Source organism: Mastigoproctus giganteus, chromosome 6 (assembly GCF_048544385.1).
Source record: "Mastigoproctus giganteus isolate SK-2022 chromosome 6, ASM4854438v1, whole genome shotgun sequence".
Lineage (NCBI taxonomy): Eukaryota > Metazoa > Arthropoda > Arachnida > Uropygi > Thelyphonidae > Mastigoproctus > Mastigoproctus giganteus.
Genome location: NC_143580.1, coordinates 126891950 through 126916734, shown reverse-complemented (window position 1 = coordinate 126916734; position 24785 = coordinate 126891950). Strand labels below are relative to the sequence as shown.

The 24785-nt window shown below is 37.4% G+C and overlaps 1 protein-coding gene across 2 annotated transcripts in view; it reads left to right on the top strand.

Annotated features, from left to right (window-relative positions):
* Dhc64C (dynein heavy chain, cytoplasmic) overlaps positions 1 to 24785 on the top strand; it is a 1460071-nt gene that overhangs the window by 415681 nt on the left and 1019605 nt on the right. For both annotated transcript variants that reach the window (XM_090376486.1, XM_090376487.1), the window contains exon 29: positions 12093 to 12259. In XM_090376486.1, the coding sequence (XP_090232612.1) occupies positions 12093 to 12259 (167 nt within the window). The remainder of the gene's footprint in view (positions 1 to 12092; positions 12260 to 24785) is intronic.

Genomic DNA, 24785 nt, shown 5'->3' with positions numbered 1-24785 from the left:
AAGAATTTTTGATCCAGTCCGCCTCTGTTTATCGATAATTGCTTTTCTTTTTCTCTCTGAGTCTGCAGTGTCTTCACCAGTACGCTTCCTTTTCACACCTTTTAAGTATTTTACCATTTTTAGGGAATAAAGCACAATTACAAAACGAGGAGGCACGCTCGATACGCATAAACAAAGCTGCACGCATGTAGCAACTGAATAAACAACACCATAAAGGCAGAGATACACTATTAACACCTCACATTTCTAGGGGTTACTACCATAAAACAATAAAAATCCGGTTGCGTTTCTGCTAGTGGAATCTGTTATAAACTGGTAGTAAACTCCATCTGATTGCATACCGATAGCTGGAATTGTGTTGGTTTTTACGTTATTATGGTGAAATGTGTTTCCCCTAAAACAAATACATTTTCAGAATCTTCTCTTCGTTCCTATCGTGTTGCGTTCGGTTGAGGTGATTCTGCGTTCGACTGCCATTTCTTGTAAACACAAAGGCGAATCGTGCATAAGCCAATTCGGTTCGTGTTATATTATAAGATATTGTTACCGTATTTATAAATAGTGTATGATCGAATTCATGTAGTGTAAACACGTGTTATACGAGGACTGACTGTATACGACTCGACCGACGCGATCCATTTCTCTCGTGAAAACGATGTAATTTCCGACAAACGTTGAGCACGAATTCGAATGCACACATAAATATGACAGTTGGAGTACAAATTCTTGTATATGTGTGCAGCTCATGCGCAGTAAAGTTGAATTTTGTTCATCTTTCGCTCTCACTCACCGCCGTTGCACCATATATCGATAACATATGAAAAACGATCTTGAAGATAGTGGATCAGCAGTGTTGCCAAACGAAAAAATCAAGAACCGCGTAACTCCGAGTTCGCGTAAGTCGGGGTAGCGTAAGTCGGGGTATTACTGTTCATCAAACCTTAAACCAAAATGAGAGAATTTATTTCACTCTTTAAAATAATTTGTGTTTAAAGCACTGTTCCAATGGCAGAGCATATTTTACAAGAGAATTGTGAAGGCACATGGCTGTTCAATTCACTTTAATGGGTTTGACTGCGCTTGAAAAAATATTATGTACCAGTTTTAATCCTTGAGGAGCATCCTACAGCAAAATATTTTTGCTCAGTCACAGTAGGTTCCTCCTCTTCATAACTAAAAATTAAGTCCCATTATGATTTAGGATTCTTGATTATAGTTTGGGCAAGATGGGGCATTTTGCTGTTTTTATAAAACAGTACCTTAAATCATTAAATGTAGGAGCATCCTACCTTACATTTTTAATAAAACAGTACAGGTATTAAAACAGTATAAATAGGATAACGGAACTATATCTAACCATTACATCAGCTATTCACATAGTTAATGTTATATGCCAGGGGTGGGCACGGATGAGGTCAATGAGAGCCTCATTCCGGTTTTTCATATATTATAAAGAGTCACACCATAGTTACATAGTATTAAATACACAAATTTAAATTTAATTTAGTTTAATTAATATGATTACATATTCTACACAAGTCTTAAGTGCTATGTAAAGTATACATATATAAGAAAATATAATTGAGAAAGAAAATACAAAATAATTATTTCAAAATTTTAATAATAAAAATGCATTAATTAAAATTAATGTAACGAAGACGTTTGGTCAAATCTTTGAAATTTGGCATAAAATTTGTTAAAGCTGTTCACAGCAATTTAGTGAGATGATGATTGGTCAACTGTGAACGACATTTCAATTTCACGCACTTCATTGTGGAGTACAAAGATTCACAGCAATATGCTGTACCAAAAATTGAAATTAGACGGCAAGCAGCTTTCTTTAAATGTGGATATTTTGATTCTGGCACAAGTTTCCAAAATTCAATTATAGAAGTATATTTGTGCTGCATTTGCAATGCCTGATCCTCTTTCATCTCTAATGACTCCAGTTCCCCTACCACTTTTTCAACAAGTATTATTTCAGAAATTGGAAATCCATCTTCAATAATATCACAAATAAATGGGTTCACAAAATATGTAAATGTAGATTTCAAACTTTTCAAATCTTCAAACCTATGTTTGAAATCTGCTTGCAATTCTTACAATTTTTCTTTGTATTCGTCTAGCTTTTTCTTCTTTGATATTAATTATATTTGCTTTTACTCATGGAAAATGATTAAATATTTTGTTCTTTAAGATCGTACACAAAAAGCCGAAGCTTAGCTTCAAAACTAAATACAGTTTGTGACAAATCAATAATAATTTTTTCCTTTCTTAGTAAAGCCAAATTAAGTGTTTGCAAATGTTCTATAGTGTCTGTAAGGAACATTAAGTCAGAAAGCAAGTTTCATTTTCTAATTCTGGGTATTTTTTTCCCTTTTTCTTTTGTAAATGTTATGATAGGATTTAGGAGTTCCACAAAATGGCTCAAAACATTGTAAGTTGACAATCATCTTACAACACACCATAGGGATAAATCACTGGGCAATTCATCTGTTTCGTCATTTATTCACAACTCTTCTAAAAAGTTCTTAAATTGACGATGTGTTTTGGCATTTGTTCTGATTAAATTCACAATCTGCAAAACAATCTTCCACACACTTTCGTATTTGAAGTTCTTCGCTATGAGATGCTCATGGTGAATTATGCAGTGAAGAGGTAAGAAACGTGGAATTTTAGGATCGTTGTTTAAAAGACCAATGAGACCTTGGTTTTTCCCTATCATTGCAGGCACTCCGTCAGTCGCAACAATTACAAGTTTATCACAAGGCAATTCAAACCTGTTCATTACTTCATCAAGCACATTTCTAACATCGATACCGCGAGTTGTTTTGATAAGAGCTACTAGGTCTAACATTTCTTCCTTCACATTTACGTCTGCAGATACATAGCGTACAAAAATGGCCAATTGTGGAACATCCTGAATGTCTGTAGACTCGTTGAGAGCTAATCTAAATGCCATACAATTTTTCAAGTCACACATCAAACTATTTTCAACATTTTTACTAATTGCACCAATACAACGCTCAGTTGTATGGCGTTACATAGGAACCTGTGTGATCAATTTATGCAGTTTTGTATTATCTGGATCCAAAACTGTAACCACTTCTTCCAAGTTTCTTTTAATAAATTCTCCTTCTCCCTATGGACGTTTGGCACGAGCAATATTCCAAGCTATCAAAAAACTAGCTTTGTTTGCTCTGTCATCTTCGCGACTAAAAGAAGACAAGAGTCCTTGTTGCTTATGAAGACCAGATTGCAAGGACTTAAGTTTCTCTGTTCGCAATTTTGAATTGAGTGGATATTGAGTTGAAAAGTGGGGATGACTTACATTTGTAATGTCGATGTAAATTGCTTACTTCGTAGTTTTGCAATTGTAACTTTACAAATAAGACCAACGACTTTCCGTTATTGTCAATAAAAGCAAAATTTTCCACCCATTCTTCTTTAAAGATTCTATTTTCTTGTATTTTCATTTTTTGATATTTTCTGTGATCATGTTATAAAAAAATTTAAATAAATTTAATTCCAAACTCTTACGGGAGGTTTGGTTACATTTTCTACTCACTCCCGGTGTAGTGTGCCACAAGTCTGCTGATGGCGTCAGCAGTGTAAATGCGTGCGGATTTATTTATAATCAAAATAAAAATAGCAAAATATCTAGACATAAAAAAAAAAAATAAATAAACACAACATAAAATCCGTATAACAAAATATTAGTTACTTAGTTAATTTAACAAGATTCAGTGAAAAAAGTTCTGAAATAATAATAAAAAAAAAACAAACAAACAGGATTTAAATTTTCAGTGGGAGGCCGCACTTAACTCAACGAAGAGCCGCATTTGCCCACCGTTGTTATATGCAATACACCGGATTTTGGTACCTTTTTTTTCCCATTAATATCCTGACACCTGCATATCTACAAATAATCTTTGCAAGAAAACCAAAGGTTTTCTTGCAAATTTGTAAAAACTCATTATTTAAAGGTTTTAGTGCACCTAATAATGTGCACCAAAACTTTTAGCCTTTATGACAAAGCCTACTTTCCATGAAGTCTCCTACTTACTCCACCAGTTTCTTGTAAATGGCCTCCAATATTTTTTGCCATTTACCTTTCAATTTGAGGGTTTTCTATAGGATCAACATTAGAGCTCTTGGCTGACCAGTCCAACTTCTTGGTGCTCAGATCCGCAAAGCAATTTGTTGCAGTGCAAGTAGCATGACATGGCATATTGCCATACTGCACATTATGCAGAAGGCCGTGTATTGGCCCTTGCAGAACATACTGCCACAATGTGGGTAATGCATTATTGTCCAGTCTAGATAGACCTCATCCATCGTTTTCATTCAAAACAACGAATGATTTCAGGCTTAGCCATGAAAAACAGCCCAAGACCTCATTGTCAGAACAAATACAGTCTTGTATTTGTAGCTTTGGACAACTGCCATTCCCAGATGTGACTATCAGACTGGAAAAGCATGTACTGTGATGTGTCACTCGAAATTTCATCTATGCATTGGTCTATGGTTCAAGGCCTGCTCCTGGACAGTCGACCAATGCAAAGAACCATAGACCAAGCTAGATGGTCTGTTATTTGTCTGGGTGATTAATGGCTGCACTACCGTGGTAATCCATATCATGCAGTGTCCAGTGCACTGTAATGGTGCTGATACACATCACAATTGTCTCACTGAGGTTCCGTGTATACTGCAACAGTGTTAACCTGTATTCTGAATTGGTGTTTCTTTGCTAGGTACACCTGTCATGTTCCATAAGCTTCGGACATTGTTCAGGTCATTTCCTGGTTTATTCAGCAGCACCAGTCTACTTCCATTGGGAAATCTCCCGTTATCATTCTGCAGTAAAAGCATGTTAACTGTATCATGGCATCTTGCATTCACAGGCATACTACTCTTCCCTTTATGATTGTGTCTGACATGTAATGTTTGGTTAGGATGTAACTAACCAATCAACTCGGGGTGTCCGGATATTAAGCTAGGGCAGTGTGATGAATTTATAACCCATAATATTTTGGAATGAATAATATTTTGCCTATCTGCTATTATGTGAATAATAAAAATAATAAACCTACAGACATCCAATTTGCTTTCTTGCAGTGAAAATTATTGAGGCAGAATTTCATTTTTAATTCAGTTTTTAATTTAGGCAGTAAAGGGATGTTTATCCTAGTATTCATTTTGGCATAAGGTAAAGGGCATGTTTGAAAACATCGCAAACTATGTGCGCGCGCGCACACACACACACACACACACACACACACACACACACACACACACACACACACACACACACACACACACACACACAAGCACGCACGTACGTGTGCATGCTACTGCATTATAGGTGGAAATCCTATGCCATAGAATATATGGTAAGTTAATCGGATATGAGGGGGTATCAAAAAGTTTGCACCCTGACATAGACAAAACATCAGCAGGAAGATGTCATTTTTAATATAATTTTTCTACATATTCAATAAGTAACGTGTGAAATTTCATTCTCGTAGGTGATCATACACCAGAGATGGAGCCTGAGATCTGAGGACGGATGCTATGGTTGAAAAAGTGGAGTATCGAGCAGTGATCAAGTTCCTAGATTTTGAAGGGCAAGAAAGCTCAGGAAATTGACAAAGAAATAAAAGCTGTGTATGGGCAGAATTGTCCATCCTGTGACACTGTAAAAAAAGTGGAGATGGGAGTTCCAGTGCTGTTGTATGAAGAAATATGTCTTTGACAAGCCAAGAGAAGGAAAGCTATCAACGTCTACAGACAATGAGATGGTTGTAAAGGTTGAGCAGCTGGTGCTGAGTGACAGATGTGTGACAATAATTCATTTCATTGCAAATGCAGTGGGAATTGGTTGTGGGTCTGCCCGCAGCATTTTACATGACCATCTGCACATATCTAAGGTCAGGGCTGCTGTGACCCTATGTGCCACCAGTAAGCAAAATCAAATTTGCTGCCCCAAAATATTTTGATTAAAAAATATAATGTGTAAATAATTAAGTTATTGTAAAAGAAAAGAACTACAACAGATCTCATATATAATATAATAAAACAACAAACAAAAATAACAAAATCATTCTGAAATTGAAATGAACTTTAAATCCTAAATCACAGTAATCGTACAATAATAAAATAAAAGAAAAATTATAGAAATTTGTTTCCCTGCTTCAAGAGATGCAGATTTATTAATTATTTCAATTGTTTATTTGTTCCAAAATATCATTTTCTATTGAATTATTGCCATTTACATAACTTAATATATAAATCCTTGCAATGATTAATAAATCCTCCTCTGACCATTTTTTAATTCAGAAATATTATAAAACATTTAAAATATTTCTATATACAGTGGTACCTCGATATACGAGTGTTTTGAGATACGAGCCACCGAGCGAGCGATATTTTGCTTTGAGACGAGAGCAAGATTTGAGATACGAGGAATCGCACACTACACCGCTGCACACGACCCCAACATGCGGGATGCATGTTGGGGTCATGTGCAGTGTCTAACAGTTTCTCCCACCTCAGACTAGACCTCAGTCTGTGTGCTTGTTTCCCTCGTTTTCGTAGCATTTTTGATAAGTTGGGTTCGCATTTTTTGCTTTTTTGTACATTTACAAAACATTATCAAATTTATTTTTATAACCATGGGTCCGAAGAAGAAGATGATGTCTATTGAATTAAAGCGTGAAATCATAGAAAAACATGAGCAAGGTGTGCGAGTAATTGACTTGGCGAGGATGTACGGGCGTAGCACATCAATGATATGTACTGTGCTTAAACAGAAGAAGTTGATAAAGAGTATAATGCCAGCCAAGGGCATTACAATAATTTCTAAGCTCCGGACCTCCCTCCATGAGAAAATGGAGAAACTACTGATGGTGTGGGTGACAGAGAAGCAGCTTCAAGGAGGATTCTTAACACAAAGTATCATATGTAAGAAGGCACGAGCGATTTACGGTGATTTGCTGAAGCAGATCCCACACACTTCCACAAACGAGGAATCGGAAGACTCGTTTAAAGCCAGTCGGGGCTGGTTTGACAACTTTAGGAAAAGGACCGGCATTCACTCCGTCGTCAGGCATAGTGAGGCAGCAAGTTCGGATGTGAAGGCAGCTGAGGTTTACATCAAAACGTTTTCCAAACTGATAGAAGCCAAAGGATACATCCCTCAGTAAGTCTTCAACTGTGACGAGACAGGGCTTTTCTGGAAAAGGATGCCGAATAGGACTTACATAACGGCAGAGGAGAAGACGATGCCAGGTCACAAACCCATGAAGGATAGATTAACTCTAGCACTTTGCGCCAATGCGAGTGGCGACTGCAAAATCAAGCCTCTGCTAGTATACCATTCGGAAAATCCCAGAGCCTTTAAGTCACATAAGATTTTAAAAGAAAATCTACAAGTTATGTGGAGGGCAAATCCGAAGGCGTGGGTCACCAGGAAATTCTTTGTGGAGTGGATAAACCTGGTGTTTGGCCCTTCTGTTAAAAAATATCTACAGGAAAACAACCTACCCATGCAAGTCCTTCTCGTCCTCGAAAATGCCCCTGCTCACCCAACAAATCTCGAAGATGATTTACTCGAAGAGTTCAAGTTTATAAAGGTTCTCTACCTACCACCCAACACCACTCCTATCCTGCAGCCCATGGATCAGCAGGTGATTTCTAATTTTAAGAAGTTGTACACCAAGCACATTTTTTGGCACTGCTTTGAAGTGACGGAAAACACAAACCTTACCCTTCGAGAGTTCTGGAAGGACCACTTTAACATCGTGATATGCCTAAGAATTATTGATCAGGCCTGGCTGGGTGTTACAACGAGGACCTTAATATCTGCATGGAAGAAGCTGTGGCCTGAGGCTGTAGCTGAAAGGGCTTTTGAAGGATTGGAACCCAAAGTGTCAGTGGTAGAGGAGATTGTTTCTCTAGGAAAATCCATGGGTCTGGAGGTGGATGAGAGAGATGTGAACGAACATGTCGAGGAACAGACTCAGGAGTTGACAACCGAGGAATTACACGATCTACATTCGCAGCAGCATATGGTGGTTCAACGAAAAATTAGTTTTGAAGAGGAGCCAGAGATGGAGAAGGTTATCTCTACAAGAAATATAAAGGAGATCTTGGGAATGTGGGAGAAAGTTGTAGAGTTCGTGGATAAAAATCACCCCGAAAAAGTTGCAACTGGTCGTGCATCGGAGTTGTTCAACGAAACTTGCCTAACACATTTCCGCAATATCCTGAAAGGGAGGAAGAAACAAACCTCCTTGGACAGTTTTTTTTTAAACGATCTGCAGGTGAAAATGAGCAAAGCGTGACAAAAAAAGCGAAGACCAATGATGAAAATTATACGCTTCCGTAAGCACTTCACCTTTTCTTTTATTATGTTTCTATAGAATATGTATTTGTTATTTATAAATACATGTTTCTTCTTGTAAATACAAGAAGAAATTCAGTACATTTTTCTTATTCAAAAACACTTAACAAAAACAATTGAGGTGGTTTTTTGGGAGCTGGAACGGATTAATGGCATTTCAATTAATTTCAATGGGGAAAATTCTTTGAGATACGAGCAAGGTTACGGAACGAATTAAACTCGTATGTTGAGGTACCACTGTATTCTTTCATATTTGTAAACCTTTCAGTTAGCGAGAAAATTATTGTCCATAATTTGAAAGAAAAAATATAATTTTGAAATTTGTCGCAGATCCTAAATAGCTTCACCTCTACTTTCATAAATAACTATATAATATCGGTGTAGATACACCACAGTTTACCCATAAATTGGAACTACGTATGTAGTATAAAAGGCATTGTTTTAATTGTATCTCAATATTGTGGGTGCCTCAATGAGATAGCTGGTATTGCACTACTTCAAATAAATAGTCTTCTCTAGTAGAGAAGACTACTGTTATTTATTTTCAGTGGATTCAGTGAGTGGGCAGGTACCCTGGTAATGCAACATGCTATCACAGTTGCCAAGTTATTTCCACAATATGAGAGATGCAAAATGGTGTATAAATAATAATGTATTAGAAGATGAAATGCACAAGTCATAATTCCTTATGGGTTTAGGTAATTAACTATATCACCTAAACAGTAGTATCAGTGTAGATACACCATAGTTTACCAATAAATTTGAACTACGTATGTAGTGTAAAAGACATCATTTTAATTGTATCTCATATTGTGGGTAAATAAACTATAGTGTATCTACACTGATATTATATAGTTAATTACCTAAACCCATAAGGAATTATGCCTTGTGCATTTCATCTTCTAATACAACTACTTCCATATTAGAAATGATATTTTTTCAATCTCTTCCTTACAGTGGTTACTTCTGGAAACGAAGCTTCAATGCTAATGATAGTAGCCATATTATTATCTGAATCGAGAATTTTTTTTTTTGACTGCCTTCCTCTGTTCTATATTTTTTTAAAAAAATATTGTGTGATATTTTGTAGACATTCAAGCGTTTCGTTTATGTCAGAATCTTTTTTTTTTTTTTTTTTTTTTTTGGAGCATTTTACTTATCTGATTAATTTTGCTTGTTATGCCAAATTATAATTTAACAAATAAACTTATAAGACGTTATTTTTAAGGCTATTGATTTTGCATGCGTCATGGTAACCATATTTTTATTTTCATCTTCAGTGATTATAGTAAAATACTAGAAATGACTAGCTTCTCTAGCCATTTCTAGTATTTTATCTGTAATATTTTGTGAAATTATTTTAATAGCTTAATTTTGGATTTGACCATGCAAATTATCGTATCCCTGAACACTATACATTGCCTTTCTAAAAATAGTATCACATATATTATTCTGGATCAAATCCAGACCATGGATATCTCTGTGGTAGGTGTGATTGAGGAATGGAGGGATTGGCTGATTATTAGAAATGCGTGATTTTACCTCATTTTGCATCTCATTGTTTGGATCCAAATTTGCTTCTGATTTTAGCGGGAAATGTGACATTATCGTGCTTTTGATTAGTCGTTGTGCTGCTGCTGCTCTGCTGGCTTTGGTTATTGTGTGTTATTGTTATTTTGTGTTATTCCGTTTTGCAAAAGGATTGATGTAAGACTGTAACTGAATGGCATATGAGTGTGAATTTGATACCATCGGAATACATGTTTTCAGTGTGGATGTTTAATGAATGTACTGGCATACAAGGACTAAAGTTTTTTTTTTTTTTGTCTTCAAGTTGTTTCTTGATAACTTGATATTTTTTGCAGAACATCTATGTATGAGTTGTTAGTATCAGGTTCTGTTTATATTAGCAGGGGAGTGGGGTCAGCAGCCCCCAGAACAAAAAAAAAAAAAAAAAAAAATCGTTTCTGTTGACGTGCATGAGCAATTCTCATTGTTAATGCACGTGAAATCATTTAGCAATGTACGGAGGAGGACAATGAGTGGTGGTGGTTGTAATTTTTGTTAGTTGTTTAAAAAAATTTGTTTTGTTGTTCCTTTATTTTCAGCTCCGGCATGTTGTGATGTCACATGACATCCCTCAGTGCCATGCTGGTGAGGAGAGAGGGATAGCAGTGAGTGGGAGTTGGATTCACGTCCTATCTCTACTTTCTTTTGCTCTCTCGCCGAACTAAGGGATTGTAGCCATGTTCTGGAGTATAACCCTGCAAAATATAAATATTGAAACACAGACAGCACTGGACCAAAGTATTTCCGCTCCCTGGGAATTAAGATTTTTTGGCACCCTTTGCTAAGGATATATATATTTTTGCCTCTTGGTTCTGTTTTCGGTGCCACAGGCAAGAGCCCCGCTAGTACGTATCTTAATCCGCACTGAACACAGATCCAGATAATAAAAATATTAACATAAGTCTGCAATTTCCTGTAATGTATTTATTTCAAATGAATTATTTGCCTGCCTTGTTGAATACTGGTAAACGTTAACCAATTAGATGACCAGTGCTACTTCTGGGTATGTGCAGCAGTCGGTTGGATCGGTCTTGCAAGTACCACTAAGTTACAGAATGGTAATCCATTCTGTAACTTCGTGCTAAGTAGCAGCACCAATTGTGTCAATTGCCTGGAAGACCAGAGGTGGGAACTGTTAATGTGTTCCCAGTTAAGTCTCTTGTAATCCGTTCATTACAAAGACTATCCTCACTCAAAATTTTCTTTTCAATTCAACCTAAACCATTTTAAATGTAATTAATTACCAAGGGGAAATCAAAAAATATTGTTAAATAGAAAATTTCATTTTAAAGAAGTTTGTTAAACAGAGGTCCGACTTGTGTATGTAAAAAAAAAAAAAAAAATTGCTGCCCCCCTGAACTGCCGCCTGTAAGTGACACTTATCCCAGCTAACCACCTGCAGCAGCCCTGTCTAAGGTCTCTGGACAGTGGGTTCCAAGATCACATTTCAGAAGCAATGTGGAATGCAGTGTTCCCGCCAACTGTTGGATTTGTGTAATGTGGATGTTGAAAACCTTTTTGATTGATTGGTGATGAATGTTGGATGCACCAGCATGATCTGGAAAGTCATCAATGAAGTGGAATCGTGGTTTCAGGCTAAAAGTACGGACTTCTATGATCAAGGCATTAAACAACTGATCCATAGATAGGAGAAATGTATTACTATACATGGAGAGAGTACACAGAAAAGGATTAAAGTTCCTGTGAAGTTTCACCTTTCTAGGGCTATTATTTCTATGTAAGGTTTGGACTTTTTGAGGGACTCACATCTGGTGAGTATGGGCTTGGCACACTCAGGGTCCTGAGCTGGATATCACCATTCTTCTCTCTCTTGGTGATTCCCTTCTACTTCTGACTCTTGTTCTCACTCTCTCGGGATAATTAAAATTTTTTTTTTTTTTTTTGGCTGGTGCAGCATAAGCCTCAGGCTTTCTTGCACCTCATGGCTAATAATAATAATGATAATATCCCCTCATATGTGTCCATACGAGTTTATTTATTATTATTTCATTGCTGCACAACTGATTAAGAGGTTAGAGATTGGTTCAGTGTAATGCTAAATTTTAAAATAACTTGGTTTCCTTCTTACACGTAACTTTTATCTTATTAAAATTTTCAGGAGTTTGAAGAAGATGCCCTTGCTTGGGAAGAAAAGCTGAATCGTATTAATGCATTGTTTGATGTATGGATTGATGTGCAAAGACGTTGGGTGTATTTGGAGGGTATTTTTTCTGGTAGTGCTGATATTCAAACCCTGTTACCAGTTGAAACTTCGCGATTTCAGAGGTAAGTAGATTTAATTTATATTTATAAATGCTGAAAAAGAGTTTGTGGCATATTGAAATCTGTTTAGTGTATCCATTTTGCTGTTTTTGTTACTTCGCTTACTGGACCATCCTTACTCAAGATGCAAGGGATGGAGGGGGGCAGAGATTGCAATAAATGCTATTCTTTGCAGCATCTTTCGCTTTGATATTAAGTTTAGGAGGCTTTGTAAATTGGTAGCTTTGCTTTTAAAGTAGGCAATGAAAGCAGTCAAACTAAACTGACTAAATTAATTTCTCAAATGACAACTTCAGCACAATGCAAAATATATAAATTTTTTTCCTACAGCAGTGTTAATCTCATAGTTAAATTTTTGTTCTTATCATATTTTATCATAAAATCTTAAATATAGCTAGAAAATATTTCTTCAAAGGGAGTTATAAAGAATCTTGTCAGTTGATATATATTTAAGTTATTCAAATTTATAAAGAGGAATCTTTTTATCCTTTAAAACTATAAATAAGTTGCTGTGCACAAACCAAAGTTTTTCCATTTTAGTAGTGCGTGCGCTTTTTTCTTTTATAATGATTGCTTGGTTGCATAAAAAATTTTGTTGGATAAACTCATTCAGTCTGCTTTAATGACATTTTTTAATCCAATTTATTGAGAGCTGATGGTTTTCTCTAATTAAGATACCCAATTTGCTCTCTCATCGGTCCTAACTTTTCCACTAATGCCAGTCTTTCTCAAGTTTCAGTTGTCTCCCCTCTATTCATCTTTTATATTAATGACTTTTTTCTATTGACTGGAAAGTAATCCTATCTGTAGTTTTGCTGATGGTAGTGCATTGCACTACCATCAGTAAAACTACAGCACATCAGCACAAAGAGCTTCAACTTCTTGAATGTCTTAATTGCTGATCTCCAGGTAATTCTTTGGTGGGGTAAAGACGATTAATTTCAGTCCTTCTAAAATTCAATCCTGTCTTATATCTCTCCAAAATACACTGATTGGATAGAAATCATGGGATACCTACCTAGTAACAGGTAGTCCCTCCTTTCTCCTGGATAAAGGCAGTCACGTGTTGAGGCATTGAGTCCACTAGTTCATGAAAGAGTTCCAGAGGTATTACCGTCCATTTTTGCTGCACCACTGTCTGTAATTCCATTGCATTCCTGGGTGGAGGATCCAAAACTATAATAGACCGTTCCACAGCATTCAAAGATGCCCTACAGGGTTTATGTCCAGTGAATGGGGGAAGGCTATTCCTTGGCGTTAAAATCTTTGGACTGCTCTTCAAATGATGTTCTTGTCACCGTGGCTCTGTGAGATCGCGCATTGTCCTGCTGGAAGAATCTATTACCCTATAGGTATGTGATGACCATGAAGTGATGCAGATGGTCTGCAATCATGGATGCAACCTGTACCATTCAGAGATGCATCTAGATGTATCAGAGGTCACAACGTGTTCCAGTTGAACATGCATTGATAACACTTGGGTTTCTAAACAAATTCACATATCTCTGTTAGGGATTATCTTGACTTCTAATCTCTCTTGCCATAAGCACTTCACATCTGCAGTTCTTCCTCTAAAAATACTGGGTTTCTCTTTCCCTCTCCATGTTACTTTTCTTCTAAACAACTACTCACCCTGTACAAATCTCAAATCCTTTGGCATATAGTTCACACATCTGGGGTAATGCCCTCATAACCCTAGTTTTCTAAACTCCATTCAAAAGAGCGTAGTTAGGTCAATTAATGACCCATCTCTTAAAACGTTTTGCTTCTCTCTCTCTCTCTCTCTCTCTCTCTCTCTCTCTCTCTCTCTCTCTCTCTCTCTCTCTCTCTCTCTCTCTCTCTCTCTCTCTCTCACATAGGTGTTCTGTTTCTGATTCATGCTTTTTCTATAGATACTTCTATGGGCATTGTTCTTCTGGATTGGCTTTTATAATCCCCCCCCCCCTCTTCAAAATCAGTCCAAACGTGTTTCAACTAATGAGCATCCTTTTATTGTTGAATGACAAACTCACAGAATCAACTTTTCTTCTTCTTCCTCATTATTGTAAGTTTTGATTCCTTCTGTGTTTGGGGTTTCCACTAAAAAGGGGAGGGGGATTTAAAATTAACTGAAGTCAAGGCATTAAATTTTACGAAGTGTACTTGCAGTTTTATTAATGAAAATTAGTGTTGTTAATGGTCCGGGTTTCATTATTCAAAATAATGTATGTGAGCATGGTTGATTTGGGAAGAAGATAGGAAGAAGCTTTATGCAGTTGATCATCTTCCTGTATATATATTTTTTTTTTTTTTTTTTTTTTAAATACAGTATCACCAGAATGTGGTACTGTATTTAATTTAATTCTCTCCTTACTTATTTTAAATGTTTAATGTTTGTGGGGGTGGTGATAATTTTATCAACTAAAAGAACAGTAATTACATAATATTACAGAAATAAATAAGTTATTGAATGTTGAATAAAGGATAATTATATTATTAATGGAACATAACTTTTCTTTCTGAATGTAAGAGAGAAATTTCTTTAAGAAATGCTCCCTTTCCTTTAAAAGAATCTGAAGCAGTGAACAGGCATTTTTCATATTAAAGAAGATATAAAGCAATCACAACTTTGTTGTATTATGGTATTGCTCAAGAGTAAATTAAGGGTAAATTTCTACTGTTCAGTGAAGAGAACTACATATCTGCACTATCCGCTCGCAACATTATGACCACCTTTTTATTTTCATAATTAGCACCCTTCCCACATATGCACTATCGTGAGAACTGGAATGATTGTCAGGTACCTGTTAAAATGTGCTAATATTATGGAAACTATGGACTGTTTCAGTAGTGCTATAGTTAGTGTTCCAAGATTGGCCAGATAGTGGACAGGTCAGCGAATGGTAGGTGCTCATTGCACATTCATGGTTATTGCCAACATTGCAAGTTGACCATCAGTGGAATGGCTCACCATCAACTTTAACCAGGAGATGACCAGTTTTTTTTCTAAAACTATGATTCAACACACCTGTTCATATAGCCTTCGATTGTCAGTGATGCCTAAATTTATGCATGTGAACATTATTGGCCATTTACAATCAAAAATTTTGGATTTTTTGATGATTTCATGCTATGCTGTCCAAATAGTAGATGAAGGGTACGGTGAAAAACTGTAGAGAGGAATCACCCTAATGGTCCATTCCATTTAAGATCCCATTAAGGCTAAAGGCCCCTCCTTAGGCTGTAGCCTATTCATGGCTATCAGCTTTGATGTTACAATATTGACTGGATTGAAGTTGCATATACAATAAGTTAGTATAAACAATTAAAATAACACAATGCAAAAATTTTGAATTTCAATTTGCTCCAACTGAGAAGAATCTACCTAGATACTTCATACCTTAGATCTTAATAAAGCAGGTTCCTGTCCCTACCAAGAGGAGGTGGGCCAACCTCTCTAGCAGTAGATTATTCCATCTTCTAAATACTCTCTCATAAAATCATTAAAATATGCAAAGAGGTGACAATCCGTTAACAGAACTGTTAAAATATGCAAAGAGGTGGCAATCTGTTAACCTAGTGTCGCTCTTCTTCCAAAATCCCAACTGATCTAAAGTTTGGATCTAACGTCCAAATAACAATGACAATCAAACATAACACATTTAGATATTTCTGGTTCACCACTAGCATATAATCTTTGCTCATGTAAGCTCAACATTGACAATTTATATGCTAATCTATTTCCAGTGATGAGGCATGTGGCTTGGAATTCAAGTTGAAGCCATGGTTTAAATTTTGGATTTGTAATTTTATTATTAGGGAAAACATAAAGGTCTGTTGGCATTTCCCAGCATTTTCCCAATCATCTTGCCACATATTCATTATTTGCAAAACAATTCTCTTTTTCTCAGATTTCAAATCGTATTTAGAATAACTGCTATTTTCTTCTGGGCAGGATGGTATAATCTAATACTATGTTTTGTATAATTTAATAATCTAGCCAAAAAAATACTTTACTGAACAGGAAGCCTTCCAGATTTAATCAGTAATGCTTCAGAGGACACAGTTCGGCATGCATGTGTTAGACCAAGAACAGTGAATCTCTGACCTTGAATCAGATATTTCTGTATAATAACCTTAATCCTACCCCAAGGAGGAAGAGTAATATAATAAATTTGAAGATCATCCTCGATTCCCCAATCAGCCCTAACAATCCTCTGGAGCTTTTCAAATAATGTTCAAATATTGGTCTTCAGAAATTTGACATAGTTGGTAAAAAAGTAACGCTCCTCAATTTATAAGCCTAAATACCTCATGACTAATATACTTTAACTGCATCCCCATAAAGCCTCACAGTAGGGGCATGGTTCTTGCTTAAGACACCTGTTCAGAAATATCTGAACAGTCTTGTCCTTTGAAATTTGTAACATAGGTAATATGACCTAAGTTTTGGATTCCATGTGGCTTGGAATCCAAATTGAAGCCATAGTTTAAATTTCAGATTTATAATTTTATTATTAGGGGAAAACATAAAGGTCTTAACAGCAACTTCAGTTTTATTTAGGCATGGCAATTTGCCATCCTTTGCATGGCCCATAGCTTCACTAATTTCTTCAATGTAAAATCTTTCCATTATATTCATTGATTGATACTGACCATTATCAATAATCATTTGTTATTGTTCTAGAATTTCAACCCAAATTTCGATAATCAGGAAAGACTTCTTCCAGAATTCTGCTCACAAAATCATGCCAAGTTAAAGTGTGATTTTTGTCATTTCCAATAATATTAACAACTTCAGATAGATTTTTCTTATTCATTAATATTTAACAGTACTCCATGGATCACGGGATCCCTGCTCTTCAATGTATTTTCTCCATCACATAGTCTTAGCCCTGCTGACAGCTGTAACGTATTGTTTCCTTTGCTCTCTATATAACTCTGGATAAACCCTACATAAATCCAAATTTCTGTATCTTCGATATTTCTGATATTGCCTTCTCAATTTCATAGCTTGAGACCTGAGTTGAATAAGTTCTTGATTCCACCGGAAAACTGGCTTTGTAACCATTTTCTTTTTCATACAAGAATTAAGTTTTAATTAAAATTTCAGTCAGTTTTTCAGCATACTGTTTGGATGTTAAAACTTGCCAATCTATTTCATTACATTACCTTATATATAAATTTTGGAACTTAGGCCATACTGCATTTATTACAAATATCCCAGTATCGTAACATTCTCTTCTTTCATCACTATTAACAATACTGAGATGCTGTTATGATCACTGGTTGTGTAATTAGCATTAGCGTTAGTTGAGGGATATGATGCAAGAAAGCAAGCTTATACCGCATCAACCAGAAAAAAAAAACTTCCCATTTCATCTAACCGGTCACTCCAAATGTTTGTCTAGTACAGCCTTAAATTTACTTAAGCCATCAACTTCCACAACACCAGATGGAAGTCTGTTTCAGCAGTCATCTACCCACTGACTTAAAGATAAAACTTCTGCACGTCTATTCCACAACTGTCTTTTCTAATTTTGAATCTATGCACCCTCAGGTTCTTAATCTGAGCAAGCGGAAGAATCCCATCAGCATTGAGTCTACTGAAACCATTTAAGGCCTTGTACACCTCAATTTGGCGCCTTTGTAGCCAGGTGGGTAGGAGCAGCAGTGCATAACACACGCTTCTTGATTAGACCAGGGTTCGCGCCTGTGACCACCATATACGGAGGATGCGGACAGGTCAGGGACCTGTCTGCATCCCCGCCGCATATACCCGGATCAATATGGCCTTAGTTGCTAATGCTCCTAAAAAAAAAAAACCCAAATAACAAATAAATAAGACTTCAATCAGATTACCTCGCAGGAGCTAGTCTCCAGAGGCTGCAACTGACAGAATTTAAGCTTCTTCTGCTAATAGAATCCCCCCCTTTGTTCCTCTCACCAATCTTGTTGCCCTTCTCTGTACTCTTTCTAGCAACTCCACATCCTTTCTAAAATGAGGCCTCCAGACCTGTATGCTCTACTCAAGGTATGACCTGACCATTGCCTTATACAAGGGGATAATCACGTCCGTACCCCTGCTAGCAAAATTCCTATATATCATTGACAAGACTCCATGACCTGCCCTTGCAGCCTGTCTGCACTGCTCAGAAAACTTCATATCTGACTGCACGATTACCTGAGTGTAATTGTGCAGTCAACATCTCTTGGGGGCATTCCAATTATGGTGTCACCACTTAGGATATTGAATACATCACGTGGTGTAATTGTCAAGTGGGATCTCCTCGAAACATCTGAAGAGGAGATATGCACCGAACTGAGAGATCAAGGAGTGACAGCGGTTAAGAGAATATTTATGCATAAGGAGGGAAAACTAGTTTCAACTAGGGTTCTTATCCTTACATTTAACACTCCTAAACTGCCTACTTCCATCAACGCTGGTTATCTGAAATGTCCTGTAAGGCTGTACATTCCGAACCAGTTGCAATGTCTCAGATGGCATGTCATGAATCACCTGCTTGTGCCCGCTGGGGAGGCAAGGAACATGACACAAAGGGAATGTTCTACCTCCAAACCAGCATGCTTGAATTGTGGCGATGAACACCCTGCATATTCAAGAGCATGCCAAAGATGGAAAGAGGAAAAACAAATTCAGACAATCAAGACGAAACAAAACATCCCATATGTGGAAGCCAAAAACAGATAACATCAGTAAATAGTGTAAAATCTTATGCACAAGCAGGAAGGTTTCTGAGGAAGGTTTCTATTTCAACACAAACTGGTATTTCAGTCTTGCCACATGATTCTTTTACACCACAAGCCCGATACTTGCTGACACAAGCACAGCAAGATGAAGCAGTTGCTACTCCCATCTCAGGCGCCTCCGTAGCCAGGTGGGAAGGAGCAGCAGTGCGTAGCACACGCTTCTTGATTAGACCGGGGTTCGAGCCCGTCACCACCAAATACGGAGGATGCGGAAAGGTCATTCAGGGAATGACCACCGCATATCCCGGAGCAATATGGCCTTAGTTGCTAATGCTCCTAAAAACCAAATAACAACAACAACTCCCATCTCAATGCCAACCAAGGAAGTAGCACCTAAAGTAAAACCTCCTCCAACTAAATCCCAGCCTACTATTAGTAAGGTACAGGAGGAAATGGATCTAAATGAAGAAGAGCAAAGAGTGGAAGAATCTATTCTTAATCTTCATCCTAAAGAAGAAATGGATAATGGGCACCCTCAATTACCCAAAGGCAGAATGAAATCCAAAGTCGGCCAGTAAAAATCCGCATCACTTCGGAAGCCAGCCAACGGTTTCAGTAACTCCAAGTAATAATGGCTAAATTATTGCAATGGAATTGTCATGGATTCTGACAAAATATGGAGGATGTTAAAATGCTAATGCACAAATATGAACCTGTTTGCTTTTGTCTGCAAGAAATGTACCTAAAGGCAAGCAAACCCCATCTTTCAAAATTTTACTACTATCCGTAAAGACAGAAACAGAGATGGCCCAGCCCATGGAGGAGTCACGCAATCTTTGTGGGCAACCATATCCCTTTCTCACAAGTTCAATTAAACACTAACTTAGAAGGCAGTAGCTATTCACTTAGCAATAGGGTCTTTTCTCACAATATGTTCTATATATTTGCCTCCTGGGACACTCAACTCACAGGCAGATCTTAACGATCTTATTATGCAATTGCCCTCTCCTTTATTACTTCTTGGAGACTAATGGACATAGTACCCTGTGGGGTAGTGCAGAAACTCATGAACGAGGTTGTATTATTGAATGACAATAACTGCCTTTTGTTACTAAATATAGAAATCAACACCTATTTCTATATGCCTACCTGTACTTTCTCTGCCATAATCTCTCCATCTGCTCACCTTCCCTACTATCTATGCTTTCCTGGGAGGTGGAACAGAATCCTTATGGAAGCGATCACTTCCCCGTAATATCTACTATAGTGGATGGACAACACTGCCATCCATTCATAATCCCACAGTGGAAGTATGATCAAGCAGACTGGAGTATTTTCTCACAGCTTACAGAATTCGATCCTGTACAAATTCAACAGGAATCAATTGATGAAGTAGTGAAGTACATCATAGGATGTATTATGCATGTAGCGGCAATTGCAATTTCAAAAACATACTCCCGATTTCCACGTTTTCCAAAACTATGATGGAACCAAGACTGTAAAGAAAAAAGGAAGTCGGGCATGGGGAAAATTTCAATAACCTCACCACCAAATACCTTATAGCGTTTAAACACACAATTCATTAAACACAAAAAGCATTTAAAGCACAATTTATATGCTGACAGGGCCAAAAGGAATGCTGGGTCAAGATTACATCCTCAATTAACCAGATGACCAGTGCTAAAGTCGTCTGGGACAAAATTAGGAAAATAAGGGCAAATATACATAACTTCCATCATCGGTGTTAGAACACAATGGGTGTACATTCGCTCGAGGTAAAAAGTAAGGCAGGCAGTCAGTCATCATTTTTTCCAAAACTCTACATAAGGAACTGGACAGAGCAATATGACGATAGTTGTTAGGATTTTTTTCTCCTAGAGCATTGGCAACTGATATTGCCAATGCTCTAGGAGAGGTATTCTCCAGCATATCTGCTGAGACCTCATACACTGCAGAGTTCCTAGTTTTAATGAAGAAAATGGAGATGCAAAAACTGAACTTTTCTTCAAACAAAGTCCAGCCTTATAACCTGCCGTCAAGTGGAATTAACCATTGTGCTTGCTAACTCAAAGGTCAGTAGTGCTGAGGACCAGATGATATTCAGTATGAGATGATAAAACACCTTTCATCTCACTCTCTAGAGCTGTTTCCAAAACCACGATGGAACGAAGAATTTATTTGGAGGATCAGTTTCCTAATTCTTGGTGTAGGGCAATCATTCTCGCATTTCCAAAGCCAGGAAAGGACCCCAAAATTCCTAACAACTATCGTCATATTGCTCTGTCCAGTTCCTTATGTAACGTTTTGGAAAAAATGGTGACTGCCTGCCTTATATATTACCTCGAGGCAAATGACCAATTGAACAAGATTCAGTGCGGCTTCCGAAGAATTCAGTCCACTCTGGGCCATTTAATCCGATTGGAAACAGCGATTCGCGATGCGTTTGTAAAGCGTGAGTACTTGGTATCAGTTTTCTTTGACATGGAGAAAGCTTATGACACAACCTGGAAGTATGGTGTTTTTAAAGAACTCTATTTATTTGGTCTCAGAGGTCACCCTCCTATTTTTGTTAATAATTTTTTATCAAAACGACTCTTCCGGATTAATTTTAGATCCAGTGTGTTCGCCTCTTTTGCCAAGAAGGAGTTCCCTAAGGCTCTGTCCTCAGTGTTATGCTGTTTGCAGTCAAAGTTAATTCCATTACAAAACAGCTTCCTCCTTCAGTAAATAGTGCCTTGTACGTAGATGATTTTAGTATTTTTTGTCACTCCTGCAGCATGAGAATAATTGAACAACAATTGCAATAAACAACTGAACATCTTAGTTCCTGGTCATTAGCCAATGGGTTTAGATTTTCTGCTGGAAAGACCGTTTGTGTGCATTTGTGCTGCAAACGGAATCTACACCCTGACCCGGAACTCAAACTTGGACAGAATCCAATTCCTGTGGTAGTAGAAACAAAATTTTTGGGACTTATCTTTGATCAAAAGCTAACATTCCTGCACCATATCCATCAGATCAGAGCAAAATGTACGAGAGGTTTGAACATGCTCAGTGCTATCTCCTCCAGCTTTTGGGGAGCAGATAGAAACATTATCGCATCTGTATCGAGCACTCATCTGCTCTAATCTTGACTGTGGTTCCCAATCCTATTTTTCATCTAGAATTTCTGCACTCCGATGGCTCGATCCAGTACACCATAGCGACATCTGGATTGCCACAGGGGTATTTCCTACTTCGCCAGTTCTAAGTTTGTATGTAGAAGCGAAAGAAGCACCATTGGTGCTTCGACGTCAGCAGTTGTCGTTACAATATGCCATAAAAATAAAATCTCTCCCTGACCATCATGTGGACATATGTTTATATGCCATGGTGGGAAAAATCTATATAATATGCTGTAAAACTGTCAGTCGGCCCTTTGACATCAGGATTCAAGAGCTGGTTCGTTATATTAACTTCACATTGGATAATATATCCACGTCAGCCGGGCAATCACTTCCTCCCTGGATTTTGCAATTTCCTTCTTGTAATTTCAGTCTTAGGAGCTGGCTGAAAGTTGATAATTGCAATGTATATATTGGCAACTCTTTGCAGCATACTGCACCGAATATCCAGACTTTTTGCCAGTACATACAGATGGCTCGAAGTCTGAAGAGTTGGCTGGATCTGCTTATGTTTTCCCAAGCAAAACAACCTGCAATTGTATTCCGTATGAATGTAGCATATACTCTGCAGAGCTACATGCAATAGAACTGGCCTTGGATCATATAAAATCCCACCAGTACCAACGGTGCATGTTATATACTGACTTCCTAAGCGTATTACAGGCCTTATCAAATGTGAGAAGCACTAACCCAGTATTGTGTCCGGTGCAGCAAATATTAAATGCCCTCTTAAAGTTATTCAATATTTGCTTTTGCTGGATCCCTAGCTATGTTGGTATTAAAGGCAATGATTTGGCAGATGCAGCATCCAAATCAGCAATGTCACAAAGTAGTAACCACTTATCAGTCCCCTATGCAGACTGCAAGCATCTAATCCACAAAAAATTATGCACACATTGGCAAGCTTGGAATGGGTGCCTACCGACAAGCTAAATGAAATTAATCCTGTAATAATGCATTGGCATTCTAGTCAGCGCAGGGTTCACCGGGAGGAAGTAGTTCTTGCTCGGCTATGCATAGGACATTCTCACCTGATGTATTTGCTGAGGTCTGATGATAATCCTGTGTGTAGATATTGTAACTATTCTAACGTATTTTTAACTATTCATCATATTTTAGTAGAATGTATATCTTTTAATAATGAACGCCGTTTGTTTCACCCATCTGTCTGAGCCTTATACACTCGGGCAGATTTTATCAGACGACGACAGTGTGTCAGATGTACTCAAGTTTTTATGACTAATTAATCTATATAGTCTGTCAGTGGCACCCATCTCCTGCCGGCGCCCTTGGAACCTGCCCCAATGCCAAGGCTTTCCTACGCCACTGTTACACCAGTATTTTATGCAAAATAAAAGTATCAAATGTTTTCCTTAAATTCAAGTATATGATATCAAAATTATTTTTTTGCTTTCCATTTCTTTGTTACTGCATTATAGTATCCAATTGATTGGTTAGGCAAGATTTTCCCTTTATAAATCCATGCTGTGATTGATGTATAAATGTACTTCTGTCTAGATGATTCTGCATTACCATTGCTTTCCATTTGCTTTCCCTATTAGTTGACATAAAGGTGATCCATAATTGAGAATCCTGTCCTAAAGCCAGCTTTGTCTTTTAGTTGATTCTCACCAAGTATTCCCTCTAATCTGTTAATAATAACCCATGTGAACAACTTGTATTTGTGGGACACCAAGTTAATTGGTCTAAAATTTCCAATTTCTGATTTATCTCCTTTCTTATGCAGCAAATTATGATTGCATTATTCCACTCCTTGGGCATAATGCCTTTCCTAATGTATTTTGTGAAGTCTTGCCTGTTTCTGTATTGTGCGTATCTCTGCCTCCTAATCTTAACAACTGTACATTAACTTCATCTGCACCTGGGGATTTTTGATTCTTCAATTTTTTCAATGCATGTTCTACCTCACCAGGAAGGATATCTGGTATGTCGTACATGTTGCCAATTTTACCCCTCACTTCCCTAGCATTAGCAATGGCAAATGATGCAAGAAAGCAAGCTTATATAGCATCAGCCAAAAAAAAAAAAAAAAAAAAACACCCCTTATTTCATCCATTCACTCGCTCCATATTGTTTGTCAAGTTCTGCCTTGAATCTATTAAAGCTATCAACTTCTACAACGACAGATGGAAGTTTGTTCCACCAATCAACCACCCGCTGACTAAAAGCAAACTTCCGCACATCTATCCTACAACCGTCTTTCCTCAATTTGAATTTATGCCCCCTCAGGTGATTATTCTAATCAAGAGAAGAATCCCATCAGCATTGAGCATGCTCAAATCATTCAAGGCAGATCACCTCGCAGGTGACTAGTCTACAGACACTGTAATTTGCAAAACTTAAGCCTTTCTTCTTAAGAGCACCCTTTTGTTCCCTTCCCTAATCTTGTTCCCTTCCCTGTAATCATCCCAAAAGCTCTACATCCTTCTTAAAATGAGGCCTCCAGACCTGTATACAGTACTGAAGGAATGCCCATTGCCTTATACAAGGAGATAATCATCTCCTTATCCCTGCTAGAAAAATTCCTGTATATCATTGACAAGACACCATGAGCTACTTTTGCAGACCATCTGCACTGCTCAGAAAACTTCATATCTGCCTGCACAATTACCCCCAGGTCCTTTTCATTTTCTACCACTGTCAGTGTTGGTACC